The sequence below is a fragment of the Neoarius graeffei genome, chromosome 5 (assembly GCF_027579695.1).
Source record: "Neoarius graeffei isolate fNeoGra1 chromosome 5, fNeoGra1.pri, whole genome shotgun sequence".
Taxonomy (NCBI): Eukaryota; Metazoa; Chordata; class Actinopteri; order Siluriformes; family Ariidae; genus Neoarius; species Neoarius graeffei.
The window spans coordinates 86,138,932-86,162,906 of NC_083573.1; the positions used below are offsets into that span (position 1 = coordinate 86,138,932).

Consider the following 23,975-nt stretch of genomic DNA (forward strand, 5'->3'; position numbering starts at 1 on the left):
TCCCCCTTTTTATACAAAATATCGATTGTCCGCTAGGTGTCCTTCTACATACTCTAGACATACTCCAGACATCCTAAATATACGAGATACATCCCAGATATAAACGCTTTGTCCGTTTTGAATACTTTATATACGAGATGCATACGCTTACATCCTTTCTATTTCCGTGCTACTAACGATGAATAGACGTTTCATGTACCTTATCTTTCCTCCCTCTTTCCGTTTTCAGCTGCAGCGGATGTGAGTTGCGAGGATGCCCAGAGGATACAGCAGACGTTTAATGGATGATAACGGACATAGAACGTTTGTTGCTCATATATGTCGCGGATTTACATCGTACACGGCGGAAAGTTCATCCGTTCTAAAAGTTTTGTGCAGCTCAAAACTTTTTGCGCGGATGAAATCACAGTGGACGGATGCTCGATGGATAGAGCGTATGAAGCACGTATGCAATGAGTACACAACGGATGCATAGCGTTTTCCAACGGATGGCAAAGATTTTTTTACGTTTTACATCCTCTTTGCATCCGTAAGTGCAGTGGGACCGGGCCTTAACCCTCACTTGCTCAGTTGTATCCTGTTTCTTTAAATGTATAAGTCACTTTAAATTGAATCATCAGGTTAATGTAAACAATAAATATTTAACAGTTATTCCATGAAATCGAGTCAAAAATGAGCTGATAGCCGATGAGGCACGTAGCACCAAGTTTGCCATGTATGACCAGATTTGCCCCTTTTCCACCAAAGCAGTTCCAGGGCTGGTTCGGGGCCAGTGCTTAGTTTGGAACCGGGTTTTCTGTTTCCACTGACAAAGAACTGGCTCTGGGGCCAGAAAAACCGGTTCCAGGCTAGCACCAACTCTCTGCTGGGCCAGAAGAAAGGACCGCTTACATCAGCGGGGGGGGCGGAGTTGTTAAGACCAACAGCAATAACAAGACTGCGAAAGATCGCCGTTTTTAAGCGACGAGAAGCAGCAGCTGTACAAACGCGAAGTCATCCATTTATTATTATTGTTGTTGTTGTTGTTGTTGCTGCTGCTGCCGCTTCCGTGTTGTTTTTGCGTCGATATTCGTGCCAAGGTTTATGCAAACATAGCGACGTAACTGACGTATACAGCGACGTAATGACGTGTCTCCCCTTAGCACCGTGAGCTATGGAAAAGCAAACTGGTTCTCAGCTGGCTCGCAAGTTGAACGAGTTGTGAACCAGCACCGGCCCCAAACCAGCCCTGGAACTGATTTGGTGGAAAAGGGGTATTTGAGTGGAATAACTTTTATTCTATCCACATTCACTGTATTTTGAGAAACAGAGCATTGTTATTTTTATTCTTTGCAAATTCGATAAATAAAAACTTTATACAAAACGTCAGACAAACTCATTTCAGCTTAGAATGTAAACAAACCGGCGAAATGACAGGAGCAATTTGTGAAAAGTGCTGTAATTATAATTCTTGAAAAATAAAAAAGATATGTTCTTACTATCATACTTTTATTCCATATTTTGTTGCCTTTTTTGTGTATTTTCTGGTGTTTTTCTTTTTGAGTAGTTTTATTTCGTCTTCAGTTGGTTCAGCAACACGTTCCGCCATTTTGTTTTTCTCTACTCACGGTATATGAGCTGATATCCTAGTAGGAGAGTAGCCAATCAGAGCGCGTGATTGCTCATATCCAGTGAATGTGGGTAGAATAAATTTATATAGACCTGCGATTTCGCCTGCAGTGGGAACAACAGTTGCAGCTACCGTTCGAGAATATTAATCAACGCTTTTGTGACCAATTAGATTTGAGAATTCGCAGCGCTGCGGATGTTATGATAATTAACAAAGGATACATCAGCCAGCCCAAGTTGTTTTTGATGTTGTACAGTTGTTTGCACGAGTGGAGAACGGCGAGGATCTGTCGCTCTTTGAGCACAGCGATCGACGCACACCACAGAAACAGGAGACTCAAACTCTGGAGGCCGTGAAGCTGGTGGAGTTCAACCTGAAACACACCCTCACACAGCTCATCAGGCACCTCTTCGGGGAAGGTAGCAGTCTCTCAGCATCCACACTTTGACTTTGTCTTTCTTTACCAAGAGCCACCTTCATCTCTGTCTTTGTTTCTGCTTTTTTTCTGCCATCCTGCAGAGCTAGAGATCCGCTGGGTGAACTGCTACTTCCCCTTCACACATCCTTCCTTTGAAATGGAGGTCCGTTTTCAGGGAGAATGGCTGGAGGTGCTGGGATGTGGTGTCATGGAGCAGGAGCTGCTACACTCAGGTTCTTATTCACACCTAAAAACACGTACATATTGTTAAGTCGAAACCCTGCTGTCCTTCCAAAGCCACACTTTGGTTGCATTTTTGTTTTGCTGACCTTCAGTGTGTGAATCCTTGTGGATGTAACACTGTAAAAATGAGCACTTCATGACTAGGGCTGCACAAAAAAATAGTACTGAACTGTGATCTTAAAGGGGAACTGAAGGCAAATTTTTTATTATCAAAATTCTATTTATCTCATCTCATCTCATTATCTGTAGCCGCTTTATCCTGTTCTACAGGGTCGCAGGCAAGCTGGAGCCTATCCCAGCTGACTATGGGCGAAAGGCGGGGTACACCCTTACAAACTCTTTACCCCTTAATGACAACATATGACGACCCCGTGTATATCCCATAATGATGACATATGACGCCTTGTCAAAACCTTGTCTTTAGACTTTTTTTTTCTTGTAAATATGTTCTAAGGGTGAACAGTATATACATATACAAGGGTGGCTGTACCAACTGCTTTAAGGGGTAAAGAGGTTAAATACAGGAATGCATTTTTGATCGCTATTTTGTCACTGCTATAGCAAGTTATGAGTGTTTGAAATATGCTCTGTAATATATCAGTCCATATGTCAAAGCGATGGCCGTAAACGAGATTCGTTGAGACCTGTGCGAGACATCGTAGGACGGAAATAAAACGTACAGCGGAAATCGAAGTGACCAACATCTGCCAACGTTCCCTGTATCCGAAATCACTCACTCATTCACTACTCCCTACTCCCTATATAGGGAATTACTATATAGAGGACTATATAGTGCAGGGATCCCAGACGTCCGCTATTTAGCGGAATTCCGCTATTTTCTAGCGAAAGTGTTTTTTTTTTTTTTTAAATCTCTTGTATATCCATTAAAAATATGTTTAAGTAAAATGACCAGCAGAATACGTTCTGATTTGGTTTGCTTGTTTAGCGATGTTTTCGTCGGCTTCGTTTGTTCTCGTTGACATTCGGGAACACTCGGAAGTTAAATTGATGTAAATACCGCGAGCAGTGTTGCCAGATTGCGTGGTTCTCCACCCAGTTGGGGGGTTTCAAGTGCATTTTGGCGGGTTTTGAACATATTTTGGGCTGGAAAACGTCAGGAGTATCTGGCAACACTGACCACGAGACTGTACGCGATAGAACGAGAAAACAATATGGCTGCGCCCATTTGCTAGAAAACATGTTTTAACTCCGTTCGTGCTTTTGTTTCTAATGCGTTGAACTTAATTCAGAGCACTGCAGGAACATCAGAAAAGCAGAAGGAAAGATCAGAGAAACAAAAGCAGAGAAAACTGGAGGAAAGACAGAATGCACCCCAGAAAAGAGCATTAAATTCCTTTGCAGTGAAACCTTTCAAAAAGAGAGGTTTAAATCAAATATCTCCAGTATTTGCTGTACATATGTATATATCTAATATTACTCAATCATTGATTTCTGCTCATATTCATGATTTTTGAAAAATGAATGTGGCTTATATTACGTAGACTAGTTTTGACATTAACTTGAAAAAAAACAAACAAATGAGATGAACTATGGATGCTATTGTTTTAACAAAATCAGTGGAATATTTAGGCAAGTATATTCTTCAAAGCTACATTTTCGTCTAATTTTTATAATTTTTTTTTGCCACTTATGTCACTGATTACAAAATATGGCATCAAATAGATACACATTATGGTTAAATTCTGTGCTTTTGTATGTTAAATCTATGTAAAAAATGTGTTCTATAGCATCTTTAAATGTTAAAATCTCAACAGCTTCAGGCAGCCCCCTTGACCCCTGCTGATAGTTTCTCATCTCATCTCATTATCTGTAGCCGCTTTGTCCTTCTACAGGGTCGCAGGCAAGCTGGAGCCTATCCCAGCTGACTACGGGCGAAAGGCAGGGTACACCCTGGACAAGTCGCCAGGTCATCACAGGGCTGACACATAGACACAGACAACCATTCACACTCACATTCACACCTACGGTCAATTTAGAGTCACCAGTTAACCTAACCTGCATGTCTTTGGACTGTGGGGGAAACCGGAGCACCCGGAGGAAACCCACACGGACACGGGGAGAACATGCAAACTCCATACAGAAAGGCCCTTGCCGGCCACGGGGCTCGAACCCGGACCTTCTTGCTGTGAGGCGACAGCGCTAACCACTAGCCTACACCACCGTGCCGCCCGGTGATTCCTCTTACATTCCTCTATTTTTTTCAATTACTGCTGGGATCCCTGATAGTGAGCTCACTGGTAAAATGAAAAAAAAAAAAAAACGCTTTCAGACACTACTCCGTCACGCTGGTATTTACGTCATTACTGTCGCACAATTAAAACATGCCAGATCTAATCGGCTGATGGATTTTCAAAATAATAAATGCGCGCATGTATTTTTGTGATAAATCCAGATTATACAGAGCATATTTCCCACATGAATCAATACAAAGCACCTGCATCTTTCAGTTTTTTTTAAATCAAGGCTGAATACTTTCTTCTTTGCTGCTGCCTTTTATTAAATCAAATTTGAAACTTTTAATTTGATTTCTTTCAGGCTGACTGCAATGCATGATGGGATATATTGCTTTGGTTAGTGACCATCGGTTGTACACTACTTTTCGTGATTCATTGTGGGATAATTTGAGTGCACTATACAGTATAGGGTGTAAATAATCCTCACTAAGGTTTCGGACAGCCCTACAAAATGGCGTCCTCACTATATAGTGTCCTATATAGTGAGTAGGGAGCGATTTCAGACAGGAGTTGTTAAAAGACGCGCGTGCCCTCTTTCGAATGCTGACGTAATCAAGCCGGAAGTTTTGTTTGTTTTGATAGCAATCAGGAAAGTTTGAAAAAAGTAGGCAGTAATCGTCATTTAAACTCGTTTTTGTGCAATATTTCGTTTGGAAAACGGTTTTCAAAATGGCGGCACTGACACGTGGCTGACACTTCACGTTTCGAAGTCTCGCTCAAGTCTCGTGAAGATCGCGCGGATAAGCGACGCCTGCCATGGACCAAACGAACTAAATTCAACATGGCTAAAAACCGAGTAGGCCGATAAATATAATATTTAATTGCAATTAGTTGCCAATACGAGTCACGATATAAGGTTACGAAAACCGAAAACGTAATTGAATAACACGTTAATTAAGAAATAAAGCAAGTTTAAAAATGACTTCAGTTCTCCTTTAATTCATTTCTCAGTGCGATTTCATTCGGGTTTGCACATGGATGCCATACATTACATAAAACCAAGCACCACTATTCCTTGCATTACTACGTGACCACATGAAAAGCACTTAAAACAGGCGAGTCTACTGAAGAAATTAGGGAGAAACAATGCCACAAAGCTGTGAGGGAGTTTTAAAATGACCCAAAAGAACACTTGTGGCTATGAGTTGTTCTTCTCTATTAGTTTTAGGTCAGAGACTGCTCCTAAATTTGCATCAGGTCCATCAGCTTTGCTATACGGAGCATTAAGGGTGACTAGAGGGAGCTTTTTAAACCCCAAATAGAGAAATGGGACACACTGCGACGTTGTGGATTTGAGAAGCTTGCACAAATAAGGACTGCAAAACCACAAGTGCTCTATTTGTGACCGGGACGTACTGGATCATTGAACAAGACTTGTGTTTGGTTGATCATGAAGTTCATGTCAGGTTCCACTTCTGTCAGCTAAGAACAGTGAGGCGACAGTAACCTCACTGACCGAAATTGGACAGATAATAATAGTAATGGTAGCATGGTGGTGTAGTGGTTAGCACTGTTGCCTCACAACAAGAAGGTTCTGGGTTCGAGCCCAGTGGCCAACGGGGGCCTTTCTGTATGGAGTTTGCATGTTCTCCCCGTGTCTGCATGGATTTCCTCCAGGTGTTTCGGTTTCCCCCACAGTCCAAAGACATACATGTTAGGTTAATTGATGGCTCTAAATTGGTGGCTTTAAATTGACCGTAGGTGTGAATGTGAGTGTGAATGGTTGTGTCTCTGTGGTGGGGTTTACATTAGACCGTATCAGCGGATCATCAGATTAACGTTTTTAAAACGATTCGCGTGCACACAGTAACGCCAGTACACGATTCGCGTGCACACAGCAACGCTAATACACGGATACGCTCGGCTCCGCAGGCATCCTGCGCTCCAAATCACTCCGCCCTGAACAGCGAGTGCCCTCTGGAGGGTGCGCACTCCGGCCCTGCACAGCTCACAGAGCGCGCGAGTGAAGCACACGAGCAGTGATTTGGGACTGAGCCGCTGTATGTGTGATCTCGGTGCATATCGGGCATGCGCGTCGCTTACCACTTGCAAGTGGAAGGATGGCAAGCCTAAAGACAATCATAACTACACAATGGACAGTATTTGCATCAGTATTTGCAGTATTTTCATACTTTTATACTCTTTAATGAAAGGTGATACAAGGCGGAAGTCCGCGCCGTTTTTCAGCAGTCGCGTCACATGACCAACGCCAGCGAATCAGGAAGGTGGATGTCACAGTGACGTTGTCCAATGACGACGCCAGCTAGAGCTCAGCACAGCGTATCCGCATATCCGCGTATTCTCAATGTTTACACAGCACCGGACCAGACACGATCTGGATTGAATACGTGGACGCTGGCGGATTCCCGTTTCCCGGCGTTTCCAGGCGTTTTAATGTAAACGGACAGTGCATCCGCGAAGAAAACGAGACAGATACGGTCTAATGTAAACTTGGCCTGTGTGTCAACCCTGCGATGACCTGGCGACTTGTCCAGGGTGTACCCCGCCTCTCACCCGTAGTCAGCTGGGATAGGGTCCAGCTTGCCTGCCACCCTGCACAGGATAAGTGGTTACAGATAATGGATGAATAATAATAATAATAATAGAATTTCAGGGCTTTCCCCAAAGCGCAGCTATGCGGTGCCTGCCGCGCTGTGTGACGTCAGCACCGTGCTGTCACTTGCACACCAAAAAAAATCAATACTATAAATTGAACAATGCAGAGTACTTTCCGCACCTAAATATCTCCTATTCCCCTCTGAAAATGAGTAATAACTGTAGAAATAGGAGGATATTGTAATATACTATCCTGGTACTCAGCCCAGAAGTGGAAAAGGGTTTCGCTGCGTGCACTGTCTGCCATTCGCAACCATACATAAAATCTAGGCGCTGGTCACTAGATGGTGCTGTTGTGTGATTTGACCTCGATTCTCTTCCTGGCATCCTGGAATCAGAAAATGAAGAGGCGTACTACGAAGTGTTTTCATTTCAGTGTTTCAAAAAACAGCAAATTTAATAATGTTGTTGAATTGTGCCTAAATCAGCCCTAGATGCCACCAGAATGCACCATTTGAAGTCTCTAATTTCAAAATTTTTGAGGGGAGCATGACCCCAGACCCCTCTAGCAGCCTTAGCAGCCCTCTGGGCTGGACTCCCTATCATTAGCACCACTCTGATTTTTTTTTTCTGGTTAATAGACCAGGGGTGGGTTTCCCAAAAACCTCTTAATGCTAAGAGCACCTTAACTAGGAAAGAGAGTGTTCATTGTGATGCTCGCGCTACCATTTAACGATGATCTTTGCGCTACGATGCTTTTGGGAAACTCACTCCAGTTTAGCTCACGCTAATCTCACACCGGGCCTTCTATCTGGGCTTGGGATTGGCACTAAATATGCACAGGCTTGTACAACCCTAGTGGCTGGGTATTTTTTATTTCTTTATTTTTTTTACCGAATATGTATGTCTTTGAACTGTGGAGGAAACCGGAGCACCTGGAGGAAACCCACACAGATACAGGGAGAACATGCAAACTCCATACAGAAAGGCTCCTGTCGCCTGTGAGGTTCGAACCCAGAACCTTCTTGCTGTGAGGTGGGCCCCCACTGTGCCCCACCTAATTTTCACCTGTCCAGTTTGTGTGAACTGGTGCCCAGGGCAGCCTCAGAGTCCCGTTCTTGTTTGACAGGAGTGGAACCAGATGTGATTATCTTCTGTTGTGGTCTATCCACCTTGAAGTTTTATGTCTTGTTCATTCAGTTGGAGATGATTTTCTGTTTATTACCATGTTTTAGCAAGGCATTTCCACCTGCAGAACGTATTAGTATTGGTTTCTGACTGCTTGCTTTCAAAGAAGAGGGTTAATCTAAAAGTCAGCACTGAAAAAGAAGTAGAAATAATGTTAAACCTAATTAATTGCAATTTTAATACAACCATGAGGTACATTTACATTACAAGCATTGAGCAGACGCTTTTATCCAGAGCAACATACAACATACCCAGAGCGGCCTGGGGAGCAATTGGGGGTTAGGTGCCTTTCTCAAGAGCACTTCAGGCATTCCTACTGGTCCAAGGAATTGAACCAGCAACCTTTTGCTCCCAAAGCTGCTTTTCTAACCTTTAGGCCATGGCTTCCTCATGCCATCGTAAGATGATGCATATTTAAAGGAGAACTGAAGGCAATTTTTTTATTATCAAAATTCTATTTATCTCATTTTATTAAATATCGGAATGCATTTTTGATCGCTATTTTGTCACTGCTGTAGCAAGTTATGAGTGTTTGAAATATGCTCTGTAATATATCAGTCCATATGTCAAAGCAACGGCCATAAACGAGATTCGTTGAGACCTGTGCACGACATCGTAGGACGGAAGTAAAACGTACAGCGGAAATCGAAGCGACCAACATCTGCCAACGTTGTCAAAAGACGCGCGCGCCCTCTTTCGAATGCTGACGTAATCAAGCCGGAAGTTTTGTTTGTTTTGATAGCAATCAGGAAAGTTTGAAAAAAGTAGGCAGTACTCATCATTTAAACTCATTTTTGTGCAATATTTCGTTTGGAAAACAGTTTTCAAAATGGCGGCACTGACACCTGGTTGGCACTTCATGTTTCGAAGTCTCGCACAAGTCTTGTGAAGATCGCGCAGATAAGCGACGCCTGCCGTGGACCAAACGAACTAAATTCAACGTGGCTGGCTACAAACCGAATAGGCCGATAAGTATAATATTTAATTGCACTTACTTGACAAAACGACTCACGATATAAGGTTACTAAAACCGAAAACGTAATTGAATAACACGTTAATTAAGAAATAAACCAAGTTCAAAAATAACTTCAGTTCTCCTTTTAAAAAAATGCAAGAATAAAATGCTCTAATGGCTTGATTTTTTTTCCCCCCTTCAATGGATGCTGGTCCATATTTGGCCTATTGTCCTCGAAATTAAACCTGTGCTGTGATCATAAGGAGGTCTGTGTTAACTCTTGGTCTACAGAAAGCCTGAGAACCTTCAATCACTCCAAAGGTTCTTTGGGAAACCAGAGAAGGTTTTTGAAATGAAGAGCCAAAATTCAGACCTCGATATCCATGCATGAAGCCTTCCTGCCTCTGCCAGTAGATGGCGGTGTTGTGCAGCTCTGCATGCTAATACCCTCCTGCTGCAGATGGAATTATTCAGCATTCGAGCTCTCTGAGGCATCCGTTCTCACAGGGAGGGCGTGGGTGGATGCGCTTAGCTGCCCAGACAAGACTCTGCTCTCTGGGGACGAGTTCAGGACGAGCATCCCGTCTCCCCCTCCCTGGTGTTCTCGCCTCCCTGCCACTTAACACACTGCTCTGTGCTCCTCACTTCTCACTGACTGAGTCCACGTTAACCATCGCATTAGTGTCCACAGGCGGCAGCTGGACAGCACACTCGGGCCAATGAAAGCGCAGCAGCTCATCATCAATAGTGCATCCCCAGGCCACCATTACAGAGACGTGGAGCTGATAGCATGGCATTAGGAAAGTCATGTGGATGAATTAGGATGCCTGTGCTCTCCGGTGTCCACTATAGATTGTATTTTTAATGCTGCTAGTGCTAGGCATTCCGCTGTCAATAATTGATAGCTTTTCTATCTGAAAGCCTCGAAAGGCCTCCGTCACTTTTTTCCTCCTATTTTTAGCTCTCATTTCTTCTTGTGCTCTGGAACAGGGCAGTAGTAAACGTGTCGATTCCTTAAAGGAAAACCCGACCTTGAAATACATGAAATGAAATATATTTATATTTAAGTATTTATGATGGACTAATATATTGATCGGTGTTGTTTTCATTATTCATGTAAGAATTTAGGAGTAGTGTGCCGTCACAGGAGGACATTGCTAGCTCAGTAACAATAGGGTTATACAATAGGAGAAACAAACAAATCTCAACAATCTCCTGCTGACTGTTTTTTCCAGTGATGTTCAAGAGGTATTAAAGGGACTGATTCACTCTTCCCAGAATTCACTTCATTGTTTTTGAAATCTGGCACTAGACTGCTACTCTGCGAGCATTCGGTGCAGCAAAGCCTCTGCAAATTCACTGTGAGCGATTCCATTGAAATCCGTCTCGAGCTCGTTCTTCATTGATGCGTCATATGTGGAAGCCTGATACTGTATTTTCTTGCCTTCGTGGTCTCCTGCGAGACGGCCAAGGCCGGTTCTGGTCCGTGACAGTGGAATAACCATACGAAAATGGAATCGATTGGGTGTAATAATTTAAATTATTATACATACAGGGCACTTTTTTGACGGAATAAAAGTATGTGTTCTATTCCCTTCTAGCAGGTTTCATTCATTTGGTTTGATAGCATGCAATATTGTTAGCATATCTCTTATCCTACGTGTATTACATCACTTACCCAATGGAGAATGAGTGTTGAGTATGGTTTACGATATTGCATGGTTGTCGAGACAATATGACATCACACGTCGGAGCTGATGCGACTGTCCAACGAGAGAGTTTTCTGCTGCGCAGAAGCATTACTTTGTTCACTGGGAAAGAGAAAGACATGTTGAACACCCAAAAGGCTATCAAAACTTCATTAGATATTTTTCACGCATATTTACAAGAGAAAAACATACCAACGGACATCGAAAAACTGGAAAAGAGACACATCAGAGATGCAAAACTTCCTGTGACAATTTGTAAACAAACATGGCTGCCAGGTTTGCTTCGTTAAATATGGAAGATTTTGAGAGAATTTTGAAAGAGAAAGACGCAGTGAACACCTGAAAGGAATGTGTACATATAATAGTAGTAATAATAATAATAATATTGGCTGGCTTTTTTTCATGGTCTATCAGATACTGTATATTCCATTCAGCTACTCGTCTTCGACTCGTTCAATATCATGATAGTTGAATGGAATATATTTGATATACCACTCAATGGCAGCCAATATTATTTAAATATAACTAATTTGAGAAAATATCTTCAATTTCATGTTACAAATTATGATTTATGGCTATTATGATTCTAGCTTTATGATCGATTGTTTTTTAAACAGTGGAATATCCATGGATACGAAAAGTAAAGTAAAGGTGACTTGCTACTTGGTGCAGAGGCTTCTGGGAAAATTGGACCGGCCCCTTTAATAAGAAATCCGGTGTAGATATAATGTAGACAGCAAATACCAAGTCCCAGAATGCATTGCAGCCCTATGTCGTGATTGTACCAAGACTCAACCGAGCTCTTTAACGAGATACAAGCTGGTGAGCGTAATGGTGTCTGAAGCGGTATTTTCATGGATGGAGAAGTTTTAACATTTTGAGCTACAACCCCGATTCCAAAAAAGTTGGGACAAAGTACAAATTGTAAATTAAAACAGAATGCAATAATTTACAAATCTCAAAAACTGATATTGTATTCACAATAGAACATAGACAACATATCAAATGTCGAAAGTGAGACATTTTGAAATTTCATGCCAAATATTGGCTCATTTGAAATTTCATGACAGCAACACATCTCAAAAAAGTTGGGACAGGGGCAATAAGAGGCTGGAAAAGTTAAAGGTACAAAAAAGGAACAGCTGGAGGACCAAATTGCAACTCATTAGGTCAATTGGCAATAGGTCATTAACATGACTGGGTATAAAAAGAGCATCTTGGAGTGGCAGTGGCTCTCAGAAGTAAAGATGGGAAGAGGATCACCGATCCCCCTAATTCTGCACCGACAAATAGTGGAGCAATATCAGAAAGGAGTTCGACAGTGTAAAATTGCAAAGAGTTTGAACATATCATCATCTACAGTGCATAATATCATCAAAAGATTAGAGAATCTGGAAGAATCTCTGTGCGTAAGGGTCAAGGCTGGAAAACCATACTGGGTGCCCGTGATCTTCGGGCCCTTAGACGGCACTGCATCACATACAGGCATGCTTCTGTATTGGAAATCACAAAATGGGCTCAGGAATATTTCCAGAGAACATTATCTGTGAACACAATTCACCGTGCCATCCGCCGTTGCCAGCTAAGACTCTATAGTTCAAAGAAGAAGCCGTATCTAAACACGATAAGAAGCGCAAACGTCTTCTCTGGGCCAAGGCTCATTTTAAATGGACTGTGGCAAAGTGGAAAACTGTTCTGTGGTCAGACGAATCAAAATTTGAAGTTCTTTATGGAAATCAGGGACGCCGTGTCATTCGGACTAAAGAGGAGAAGGACGACCCAAGTTGTTATCAGCGCTCAGTTCAGAAGCCTGCATCTCTGATGGTATGGGGTTGCATTAGTGCGTGTGGCATGGGCAGCTTACACATCTGGAAAGACACCATCAATGCTGAAAGGTATATCCAGGTTCTAGAGCAACATATGCTCCCATCCAGACGACGTCTCTTTCAGGGAAGACCTTGCATTTTCCAACATGACAATGCCGAACCACATACTGCATCAATTACAGCATCATGGCTGTGTAGAAGAAGGGTCCGGGTACTGAACTGGCCAGCCTGCAGTCCAGATCTTTCACCCATAGAAAACATTTGGCGCATCATAAAACGGAAGATACGACAAAAAAGACCTAAGACAGTTGAGCAACTAGAATCCTACATTAGACAAGAATGGGTTAACATTCCTATCCCTAAACTTGAGCAACTTGTCTCCTCAGTCCCCAGACGCTTACAGACTGTTGTAAAGAGAAAAGGGGATGTCCCACAGTGGTAAACATGGCCTTGTCCCAACTTTTTTGAGATGTGTTGTTGTCATGAAATTTAAAATCACCTCATTTTTCTCTTTAAATGATACATTTTCTCAGTTTAAACATTTGATAATGTCGTCTATGTTCTATTCTGAATAAAATATGGAATTTTGAAACTTCCACATCATTGCATTCTGTTTTTATTTACAATTTGTACTTTGTCCCAACTTTTTTGGAATCGGGGTTGTATTTGACTCGAGTACACAGATAAGATGAGAGAGCTGGACATGCTGATGCACTAAAGCGCTGCTGCATCGCTGTCTTTAGGTCGCAGTGACACAAGGGCTAAATCCCACTGACACCACGATCAGCATGTAATCAAACAGCGACCTCGGAAACTTAACCAAACTGAAAACTAGGCCAATTTGTCAACTCAGAATTTCATTACAGAATAAATCTGCAATGTCAGTGAAGATCGCGTGTTAATTATAAAGATTAATATGCATGTTGGTGCAGTGGATTTTTCCTTTCAGCTTCAAATTGTATGTGTCAGCATGATGGCTGTGAAAACTGAGTCGTGTTTTTCAGCCCTGCGTAAACTCATATTTAGTCCTGCTTCAACAACCCCACTAGAAATTTGCGTGTGTGTGTGTTTTGTTCCCTCGTCTGTCTGTCATGAATACAGATCAGTGTCGTGCCGTCTCTGGTGCTGTAGCCTGTGTATGTATTCAATCAGTGCTTTAGCCCTGTGTACATGCACTGAAGTGCTTCCGCATCGACGCAACTGAATAAACAATGGCCTTCTGTCAGTAGACAGCTGTCAGCAGACCTCGTGTCCAGCACCACACTTAACTACACAACCAGGCCCACTGAGTGTCCCTGTGTGTATAAAGATGTCTAAGTCCAGATCTTCCTCTATGTCCTGTCATGCTTCTTTGACACACCTGTATCAGGTGTCCACTGCACTATTGATAGTGAATCAGTAAAATTCAGCTCATCAGCCACTCCTGTCAAATACATTTTTCAAGAATTCGTCAGGTTGATGATCCAGATGGTGCACCAAGCATCCACCACTGCTAATTCACCACACCAGCCTGGATGTGATGGTAGTTAGAGTCTTTGCCGATGGGGACAGTTGTATGAGGTAAAACAGGTGATTATATTTAATGAGCGTAATAAGACGAGCGCTTCAGGTTTGAGAGGTCAGTAAACGGCAGTGACTTTGGATTTCAACAAGATAAAATATCGAATTACTTCAAAGTGCTAAAGGGAGAATGTTAAACATGAAGGTGGTGCCAGATTCTGGGCCATTTCACATAGTGTTGTTGTTGCAGTTGTAGTTGTTATAGTAGTTGTTGTTGTGGTAGTAGTTGTTGTAATGGTAGTTGTTGTTGTTGTAGTAGTAGTAGTAGTAGTTGTTGTAGTTGTTGTTGTAGTCGTAGTAGTTGTTGTTGTGGTAGTAGTATGAAGGCCTCTGCATGCTCTTGCGACAAGGCTTTCGCAGATAGCTTTTCGCAGACAGTTGTAATTTATCGTTGAGCGGGGAGTAATAGGCGTGCGCGATGTTATTCACCGCCACAACGCAAGGGGGCGCAAAGGCGCGAAATCGCTAGGAGTAGTTGGTGGGTGTGGTTAGTGGAGTGTTTATCCTCCAGTATCCTCCGCGCTGTCCTTATAATGACTAGAACTGGAGTCGTATAGATGTACGTACTTCCTCGATCAACCGCTCTTCGTGCTGCTCCATCTTCGCTCGTGTTTTTAAAAATGGCGGTCGTGAAAACAAACCAAACCGGGAAAGTAGGGAAGCGGAAGTGCGTGTACAGCGGATGTAGAGTGGACCAATCAGAGCCCTCTTGTCTGCGACACTGTCTGCGAGGCTTCTGCGGTGGTCACAATTTTTGGGAGGTGCGCGCAGAGCGTCTGCGAAGCAGGGGGGGGGCTTCGCAGACGCCATCTGCGAGGACTGGGTTGTCAGCATAAATTGGCCTTTAGTAGTCGTAGTTGTGGTAGTTGTAGTAGTTGTTGTAGTAGTAGTAGTCGTAGTTGTTGTGGTAGTTGTTGTAGTAGTAGTAGTAGTTGTTGTAGTAGTAGTAGTAGTTGTAGTAGTAGTCGTAGTTGTTGTGGTAGTTGTTGTAGTAGTAGTAGTTGTTGTAGTAGTTGTTGTAGTAGTAGTAGTTGCAGTAGTAGTAGTTGTTGTTGTTGCAGTAGTAGTAGTTGTTATAGTAGTAGTAGTTGTTGTTGTAGTAGTAGTAGTAGTTGTTGTAGTAGTAGTTGTAGTAGTAGTCGTAGTTGTTGTGGTAGTTGTTGTAGTAGTAGTAGTTGTTGTTGTAGTAGTAGTAGTTGTAGTAGTAGTCGTAGTTGTTGTGGTAGTTGTTGTAGTAGTAGTAGTTGTTGTAGTAGTTGTTGTAGTAGTAGTTGTTGCAGTAGTAGTAGTTGTTGTTGTTGCAGTAGTAGTAGTTGTTATAGTAGTAGTAGTTGTTGCTGTAGTAGTAGTTGTTGTTGTAGTAGTAGTAGTTGTTGTAGTAGTAGTTGTAGTAGTAGTCGTAGTTGTTGTGGTAGTTGTTGTAGTAGTAGTAGTTGTTGTTGTAGTAGTAGTAGTAGTAGGAGTCGTAGTTGTTGTGGTAGTTGTTGTAGTAGTAGTTGTTGTAGTAGTAGTTGTTGCAGTAGTAGTAGTTGTTATAGTAGTAGTAGTTGTTGCTGTAGTAGTAGTTGTTGTAGTAGTTGTTGTTGCAGTAGTAGTAGTAGTTTGTTGTTGTTGTTGTTGTAGTAGTAGTAGTTGTTGTAGCAGTAGTAGTACTTGTTGTTGTTGTTGTTGTAGTAGTAGTTGTCGTTGCAGTAGTAGCAGTAGTAGTTTGTTGTTGTTGTAGTAGCTGTAGTTGTTGTTGTTGCAGCAGTAGTAGTAGTTATAGTAGTAGTAGTAGTTGTTGTAGTAGTAGTAGTTGTTGTTGTTGTTGTTTATGCATATATGTCTGAGATTTTGTTAACGTTTTTTTTTTTAAATTCGTGACCCAAAAACAGTCTCGGGTAATTAATAATGTTTACAACTTGCTCTTTTGTTTAATACCCAGAAAAGGTTCATTAAGTAAATGACTTGGGATGAAATCGTCTACTAGAATCTGAATGTTTGCTAAATTTAATCTATAATTTTAACAGTGGCAAACATTTACTGTTAGAGCTGGGACTTGAGCTCAGCCAAAACTTAGCCAGACACCAAAAAAGCAACAGGGCAAAGGATTTTGTAAGGGATTAGCGGCAGGCTGCCAGGTCACTCTGTTGTGTGTAGCTGTCGATGTTGGTTTTAAAAGTAACTGAGTAAATTACAGAGGGAAATGAATACTTAAGTCTGAGTGAAAAATACTGTTGCGAGCGTGCAGCGTGGAAGAAGAGTCTGGAGACAGAAATCTTAGTTTCTCAGTCGTTAGCCTGTACTACTTGCTCTCGATAGCACTGGCTTGACCGCTTTATTAGCATTCGCTAACACTACTGATGAACGCTACACCGGCTGGAAGGTGACTGCCCTGCTGTGCTGACAGTGCCGACTCGCAGTTAAGCTCGTGTTGGTCTTCGAGAAGGCCTAGGGTGATAAATTTTTGCTCTCTCCCACTATAAATCAAAATCTGATTGGTTAACTGATCCGTCACTTCCTACATAAACATACACTGCCATGGCCTTCTGTCCCGGCATTGAAGTCCTAACCAATGAGTGAGCAGCTCTAAAGTCTTCTCAGCCTAGACACAACAAACAAAAAACATCTCATTGGATAACTCGATTTTAATGTTTTCAGGACAGCAACCCTTTCATTTCTGAAGCGAATTTGATAGAAAATGAGGCCAAATTCGAATTAGAAGAGAATAATTATAATGAAATTATGAAAGAATGAAATAAATTGAAATGCTGATACGTTTGGGCCTTCTCTGAAGGACTGACGGTTCCTCTCTTAATTTTAAAGTCATACAATTTGTTCAAATTGAGTTCATTTTGATTTGTCAGCAAAGCATTAAGAGGAGCATTTAATTGAATTTTATTTGTATAGCTTTCCTTACAACAGACATTGACTCAAAGCAGTTCTGCAGAAGTCAAGGTCAAGATCTAGGTCTCGAATCAGCAAGACAAAGGTGTGTAAATGGATTTTAAAAAAAAAAAGCCCTTCCATGAGATGAGATGAGATAAGAAAGTAATCTTGTTTGTATGTACTGTATGTAGTGCTGCATATATTTTGAACATTGCTAATTGTAATTTTCCACTTAGTGATCACTTGCTCATTTCTGCTCGTTTTGGTGTGGTGTGTATTAAACACCGGAGCGTTTGAGGGTTTTGTGTCTCTGTCATCTGCCTTCCTTTTTCCACCTGAAGAACAAGTGCAGATGTGCGACACTGTTGAACTTCAACAATTCAGCTGTAAGAAATAATGCCTGGAGATGTTTTACTAGACTTGGTGTGTATTCTCGCTGCTGTTATCATCCTGACCTGTCCTGTGTCAACTGTTGCGTGCACGCACACACACACGCACATATGCATGTGTGCGTGCACGCACACACACCCTTGCGTTCTTCTTTTGACTTTGTCAGTGTCCCAGCTTTGTGCCTCTTCACTGCAGGAGTTCTGACAGTCACTCCACTACTCTCACTTGCCCTACACACACACACACACACACACACACACACACACACACAGACGCACACTCTTCCCTTTCCCATTCTCATTTTCACTTGCGACTCTGGAGCTCAGTCTCTCCCTCCCTCTCTCTCGCTCTCACACACTTTCCCTGTGTCTCTTTCTCTTTCTCTCACTCCATCCCTCTCTCCCTCCCTTTTTTGCACTGCGGCAGAACAGTGTGGCTCCGTTGCCAAGGCAACTCCTCATTCGCAACCCCCTTCCCACACACGCATACACATACACCCTTCACTTCAGACCAGCGAGACAATAAAAAGCTGCCAGCAAGACCGAATTAAATGTGTGGCAGGAGCTCCATGGATAGGAGGCAGCGACTGGGATGCCAGTGGGGGTACAGTCTAAAGCGGGAGAGAATATCAATGAGAGGCAGAGAGCATTAAGCAGAGGGATGAGGGACATCCAGAGAGGTTGAAAGGTTATTTATTTGTCTCCGAGCGCAAGCGCCATATGTGGAGCGTGGCATAAGTGTGCCAAAGGCGGTACGTTTGGTTTCAGGGAGGAGGGAGACTAATGAAAGGAGGGGAATTAATGAAAGCAGGGAAGGGAGGAGGTGGAGGAAAGAGGGAGACTCCTCAATGACTGCTGGTCCACTTATTCATTGGAGCACCACGTGTAATCCCAGCATGCATTGATTCTACAGTGGGCCCAGAATGCAGCCCTGTGGGACCTCGCAACAGCCGAGTGCAGCATATGGGACCCAGTGTTAATGATGGGATGGGGCGGGGCTTAGTCACGCCCTGAAGGACCAGGGGGCCTTGCAATGTGATTAAAGCCGTGTTTGAAGACAATTAACGGCCCTTCAAGTCATGCGCCGTGGGCCCCTGGGACAGCGGGGGAGTAGGGAGTCGCTGGTGGGAGAGTGAGGTACCAGCTGAGCTCCCGTTCTGGTTCAGGTGGCAGTTTCAATCTTAATCTTAATCCTTAATACCACCTCCTGTCCTTCACCCAGCCCTCCCTCCTTTTCCACACTGAATAAATCATGTACCAATTGCGAGCAGCTCCTGTTAGAGCTCAAACAGACATGCACACGCACACACATGCGTGCATGCACGCGCACGCACGCACACAGATGTCTCTGGCCTCATTACAGCACTTCTGTTGAGATATTGGCAAGCTGGCTTTTTTTTTTTTTAATAAGATGGCCTTACCTTCGATCTGTCTGTTCATCTGTCCATCTGTTTCTCTATCCATCTGTCTTTGTCTGTCTGTCTGTCTGTGTATCTGTCTGTCTCTGTCCATCCTTCCATGTCTGTCTGTCTGTGTCCATACTTCCATCTATGTCTGTCTGTCTATGTCCAGCCTTCCATCTCTGTCAGTCTGTGTATCTATCTCTGTCTATCCTTCCATCTCTGTCTGTCTGTGTCTGTCTTTCCATCTGTCTGCCTGTCTGTATATCTGTCTGTGTCCATCCTTCCATCTCTGTCTGTCTGTCTATCTGTCTTTGTCTCTGTTCATCCTTCCATTTCTGTCTGTCTGTGTATCTGTATGTCCATCCTTCCATCTCTGTCTGTCTGTCTGTCTGTCCATGTCCATCCTTCCATCTCTGTCTGTCTGTCTGTCTGTCCATGTCCATCCTTCCATCTCTGTCTTGTCTGTCTGTCCTTTGTATCTGTCTGTCTGTGTCCATCTTTCCATTTCTGTCTGTCTGTGTCCATCCTTCCATTTCTGTCTGTCTGTCTGTGTCCGTCCTTCCGTCCGTCCGTCTGTCTGTCTGTCTGTCTGTCTGTCTGTCCGTGTCCATCCTTCCATCTCTGTCTGTCTGTCTTTTGTATCTGTCTGTTTGTGTCCATCCTTCCATCTGTCTGTCCATGTCCTTCCTTTCATCTGTCTGTCTGTGTCCATCCTTCCATCTCTGTCTGTCTTTGTATCGGTCTGTCTGTGTCCATCCTTCAATCTTTGTTTGTCTGTCTGTCTATCTGTGTCCATCCGTCCATGTCTGTCTGTCTGTCTGTGTATCTGTGTCCATCCTTCCATCTCTGTCTGTCTATCTGTGTCCATCCATCCGTCTCTGGATGTCTGTGTATCTGTCTGTCTGTGTCCATCCTTCCATCTCTGTGTCTGTCTGTCTGTCTGTCTGTCTGTGTACCTGTCTTTCTGTGTCCATCCTTCCATCTCTGGCTGTATGTCTGTGTCCATCCATCCGTCTCTGGATGTCTGTGTATCTGTCTTTCTGTGTCCATCCTTCCATCTCTGGCTGTATGTCTGTGTCCATCCTTTCATCTCTGTATGACTGTCTCTGTCTTTACATCTGTCTGTCCATCCATCTTTACGTTCTTTGTATCTGTCTGTCTGATTCTCTCATCCATCCATCCATCCATCCATCCATCCATCCATCCATCCATCCATCCATCCATCCATCCATCCATCCCTTGTATAATATAGATTATATAATGTATACGAATACTTTATTGTCCACAATGTGGAAATTTGTCTTCAGTTTCACCACAGACATTTAAACAATTAAACATTAAAATCACAATACACAAATCAAGCATTCAAGCACTGCATTTTATAAAAACAGAAGAAGAGAAAACTAAGTTATTATAACATACATTAGCACTCAAAAGAGTGTTTAAAAGAATAAAATAGCTGAAAAGTAATAAATATCATAAATATAATAATAAATAAGTAATCAGACCAATAAAAAGGACTGGGGTGAATTAAGTAAGAATCCCTGTATTATTTATCGCCCTTATTCCTTTTGGGACGAAGGAGTTTTTAAAGATGTTCTTATTAGCGTTGGGCACTCTAAAACGCCTCCCAGAGGGTAGAAGCTCGAATTCACAGTGAAGCGGGCGGGAAGGGTCATTTATGATTTTCCTGGTTTTGTTTAAAATCTGTTCATCATACATTATACTTAAGTGCTTTTGTGGCTTTCCTATTATCTTTGTGGCCATGTTCACTATTCTCTGTAGCTTATTTTTTCTCTGCATGTTCAAGTTACCATACCACATGATCATATTAAATGATAGAATGCTTTCAACAAGGTTTTTATACACTGTTTGTAGGATGTCCTTGTTCACACCAAAGTTTAATATGTATAATATGTAATGTATAGTAAATATGTATATAATTGAGAGAAAAGAAAGGAAGAAATACAAAAAAATAAAGAAAGTATAATGTAGTGGAAGGTAAAGGAATTAAACAATAAAAAGAAAAGCAACAGCCGTCTTCAGTCTTGACTTTTTGTAGTGTCTCCACCCATCCCATCCCATCCCATCCCTCCCTTCCGCTCCCCTCCTCCAGTCGGCCCTGGACATGCTCTCAGTGCTCCCAGTGGAAGCAATCACTGCTGAAAGACGAGGCTTCACACAGCTGCTCCCTGGCCTGACTGACTCCCTCCCTTCCTCTGTACTGTTCCCTCTGCCCCCCCCCCCCCCCCCACACACACACACACATGCACGATGTACATTATCAGTGTTCCTGCACTGTTCATACTTCTTACATATACCCTGTGTGTACGTTGTGGCATTTGAAATCCTTGCGCAATGTTTCAGTCTCTGTCTCACATTCCCATTCAGATTCGTTGTCCCATTGGTCCTCCCTCCCTTCCTCCTTCTACCCATTTTCACACACACACGGCAGCCTCCTCCACCTCATCGTCCCTCGGGTTTGCAGGTCCAGAGCAAATATTTGTTTGTGCAGCGTTCCATTTCAGCCGATTTGCAAGGGTGGGGGCAAATAGAGCCGGATCTTAGAGCAGAGTCACTGAGAGGACGGAGGAGAAAGGGAAGAAATGAAGAAAAAGTGAATGACTGCGTATATGTAGCACTCCGTCTTTCTCCTTGCACTGTGTAATGTATTGTAATGGGGCTGGCCTAGTTTTAAGCCTTGGGCAATGCAGCAGTGCCTCCAGCTTGAAGTGTGGAATGACTGAGAAGAACATTACATCATCTTCAGACAGAAATCTGTGTTCACCAGCCATGTGTGGCGGGTGTGTGCGCGCGCTAGAGTGTGACTGTACTCAGTGTGTGCAACACAAACGTTGTTAAACAAAGAAAAAACAGCTATCGGATATGAGACGTTCCATTTTGGCAAAGTGTTTTTTTTTTTTTTTTTTTGTTCTTTTGTAATTTCTTTGTTTACTCGTGCAGTTAAAATGAACAGACCCAGTAGCACCTTATGTAACAAAACGGCGCATTATAGATAAAGATAATGCTACAGGACAATGTGAGATAAAAGAAAAAGGAGATCTGTAACACAGGGTTTCATACGAATATACTGTGGTATCTGAATTCTAGGAAGGTTATAAAATATTAAAATGTAATAAAGTTTTTAGAAATGTTGTTATACAGACAAGGAGGGACGCAGATCGAGCAGGTAGCCTTGTCACGGCACAACTTCAGGGTTCCCAATTTCCTCAAACAAAAAACAAACAAAAAAAACTTGCTGGTAGTTGAATTAGTATCTAATATCTACCTCGGTGTGAATGTGTGTTTGGTTCCTTGCCATGAATCGACATGGATTTGTGCATTCCTGTCTCACACCCGGTGTTCCCAGGATATGCGCTAGATCAAGGGTTCTCAACCTTTTCTACTTTAAGGCCTGTTTAAAAAAAAAAAAAGATTTTCTTAAATATTTTGGCTCATATATTCTCATCTCATCTCATTATCTCTAGTCGCTTTATCCTGTTCTACAGGGTCGCAGGCAAGCTGGAGCCTATCCCAGCTGACTACGGGCGAAAGGCGGGGTACACCCTGGACAAGTCGCCAGGTCATCACAGGGCTGACACATAGACACAGACAACCATTCACACTCACATTCACACCTACGGTCAATTTAGAGTCACCAGTTAACCTAACCTGCATGTCTTTGGACTGTGGGGGAAACCGGAGCACCCGGAGGAAACCCACGCGGACACGGGGAGAACATGCAAACTCCGCACAGAAAGGCCCTCGCCGGCCACGGGGCTCGAACCCGGACCTTCTTGCTGTGAGGCGACAGCGCTAACCACTACACCACCGTGCCGCCCCTCATCTATTCTATTAGAATCTAATAATCTATTGTAAAGTGTATTAATGGGATGCAACATCACACCCTGTTACAGATTGGAGCCCTGGAATTAAATAAATGCAATAAAACCAAACTGTTTTTAATTGTAGGTATTATATATTTCACACAAGCTACTTCCGGTAAAATCGTGCGCTCTGATTGGTTCCTCGGCAGGCAGAATTTTCCCGTAATGCCTGTGGACGATTACGGACTTTCTTTCTAAGGCCCTGGTTTTCAGTGTTGCAAAAAAACAAAACAACGACAACAACAAAAGATGAATTGGAAATCAAAATGGAATCAAAAAAAGCCGAAAGACAAATAAGAGTCACCGAGTTATTCAAGAAATGAGCTACGAAGAGCATTCGGAAACCACTAACAGAAATTCAGTTTTGAAACCGCTAGCCGTTTATTCTGCAGGCGTGACTCAACTACGTTACAAATATGACGTGACTGAACGAAAGCAGTGCCATGCCTCGTTATAATGACCGTCGAGTTTAATCTTAGAAATAAAAAAGCCATATTATAAACTCCTTATTAACCTCACCTACAGCTCAGTCCGTACTTTCCCATAAAGACCTCACGCTCAGTTAATAAGTAGTTAGTATTGTATTTAAAACTGTATGGATGTGCCAGAAGCCAACATAAAACCATGCATGCAGGGCATTCTCAGCCAAAAGGGATTAATGATCCAAAAGTGGAGTCTGGTCAGTTAACACAAGAACTTATTGCCATGTTTGTGTACAGCAAACAAGCAAGTTATTAAAACCGAAAAGTACACTCAAAAGAAGTGGATATAGAAACCACTCAGTGGGATTAGATCCTTACACGCTAACAAAGAAGGATTTTTTCTGCGAGTTGGAAAATGATCCATCTGTTGAGTTGCCTGTCATCTCAAACTACCTGGTGCTGCAGACGTCATTCCACACGGGGACACAGATGAAAACCTGGAAGAGCATGGAGGAGTACAACTTTTTTATTGTTAAAGATCTGAGGATCGGGCGGCACGGTGGTGTAGTGGTTAGCGCTGTCGCCTCACAGCAAGAAGGTCCTGGGTTCGAGCCCCGTGGCCGGCGAGGGCCTTTCTGTGTGGAGTTTGCATGTTCTCCCCGTGTCCGCGTGGGTTTCCTCCGGGTG

General features: G+C 42.8%; 1 protein-coding gene across 2 annotated transcripts in view; it reads left to right on the plus strand.

Moving 5' to 3' along the window:
* fars2 (phenylalanyl-tRNA synthetase 2, mitochondrial) overlaps positions 1–23,975 on the plus strand; it is a 398,131-nt gene that overhangs the window by 100,485 nt on the left and 273,671 nt on the right. For both annotated transcript variants that reach the window (XM_060922489.1, XM_060922490.1), the window contains exons 3-4: positions 1,866–2,028; positions 2,129–2,260. In XM_060922489.1, coding sequence (XP_060778472.1) covers positions 1,866–2,028; positions 2,129–2,260 — 295 coding nt within the window. The remainder of the gene's footprint in view (positions 1–1,865; positions 2,029–2,128; positions 2,261–23,975) is intronic.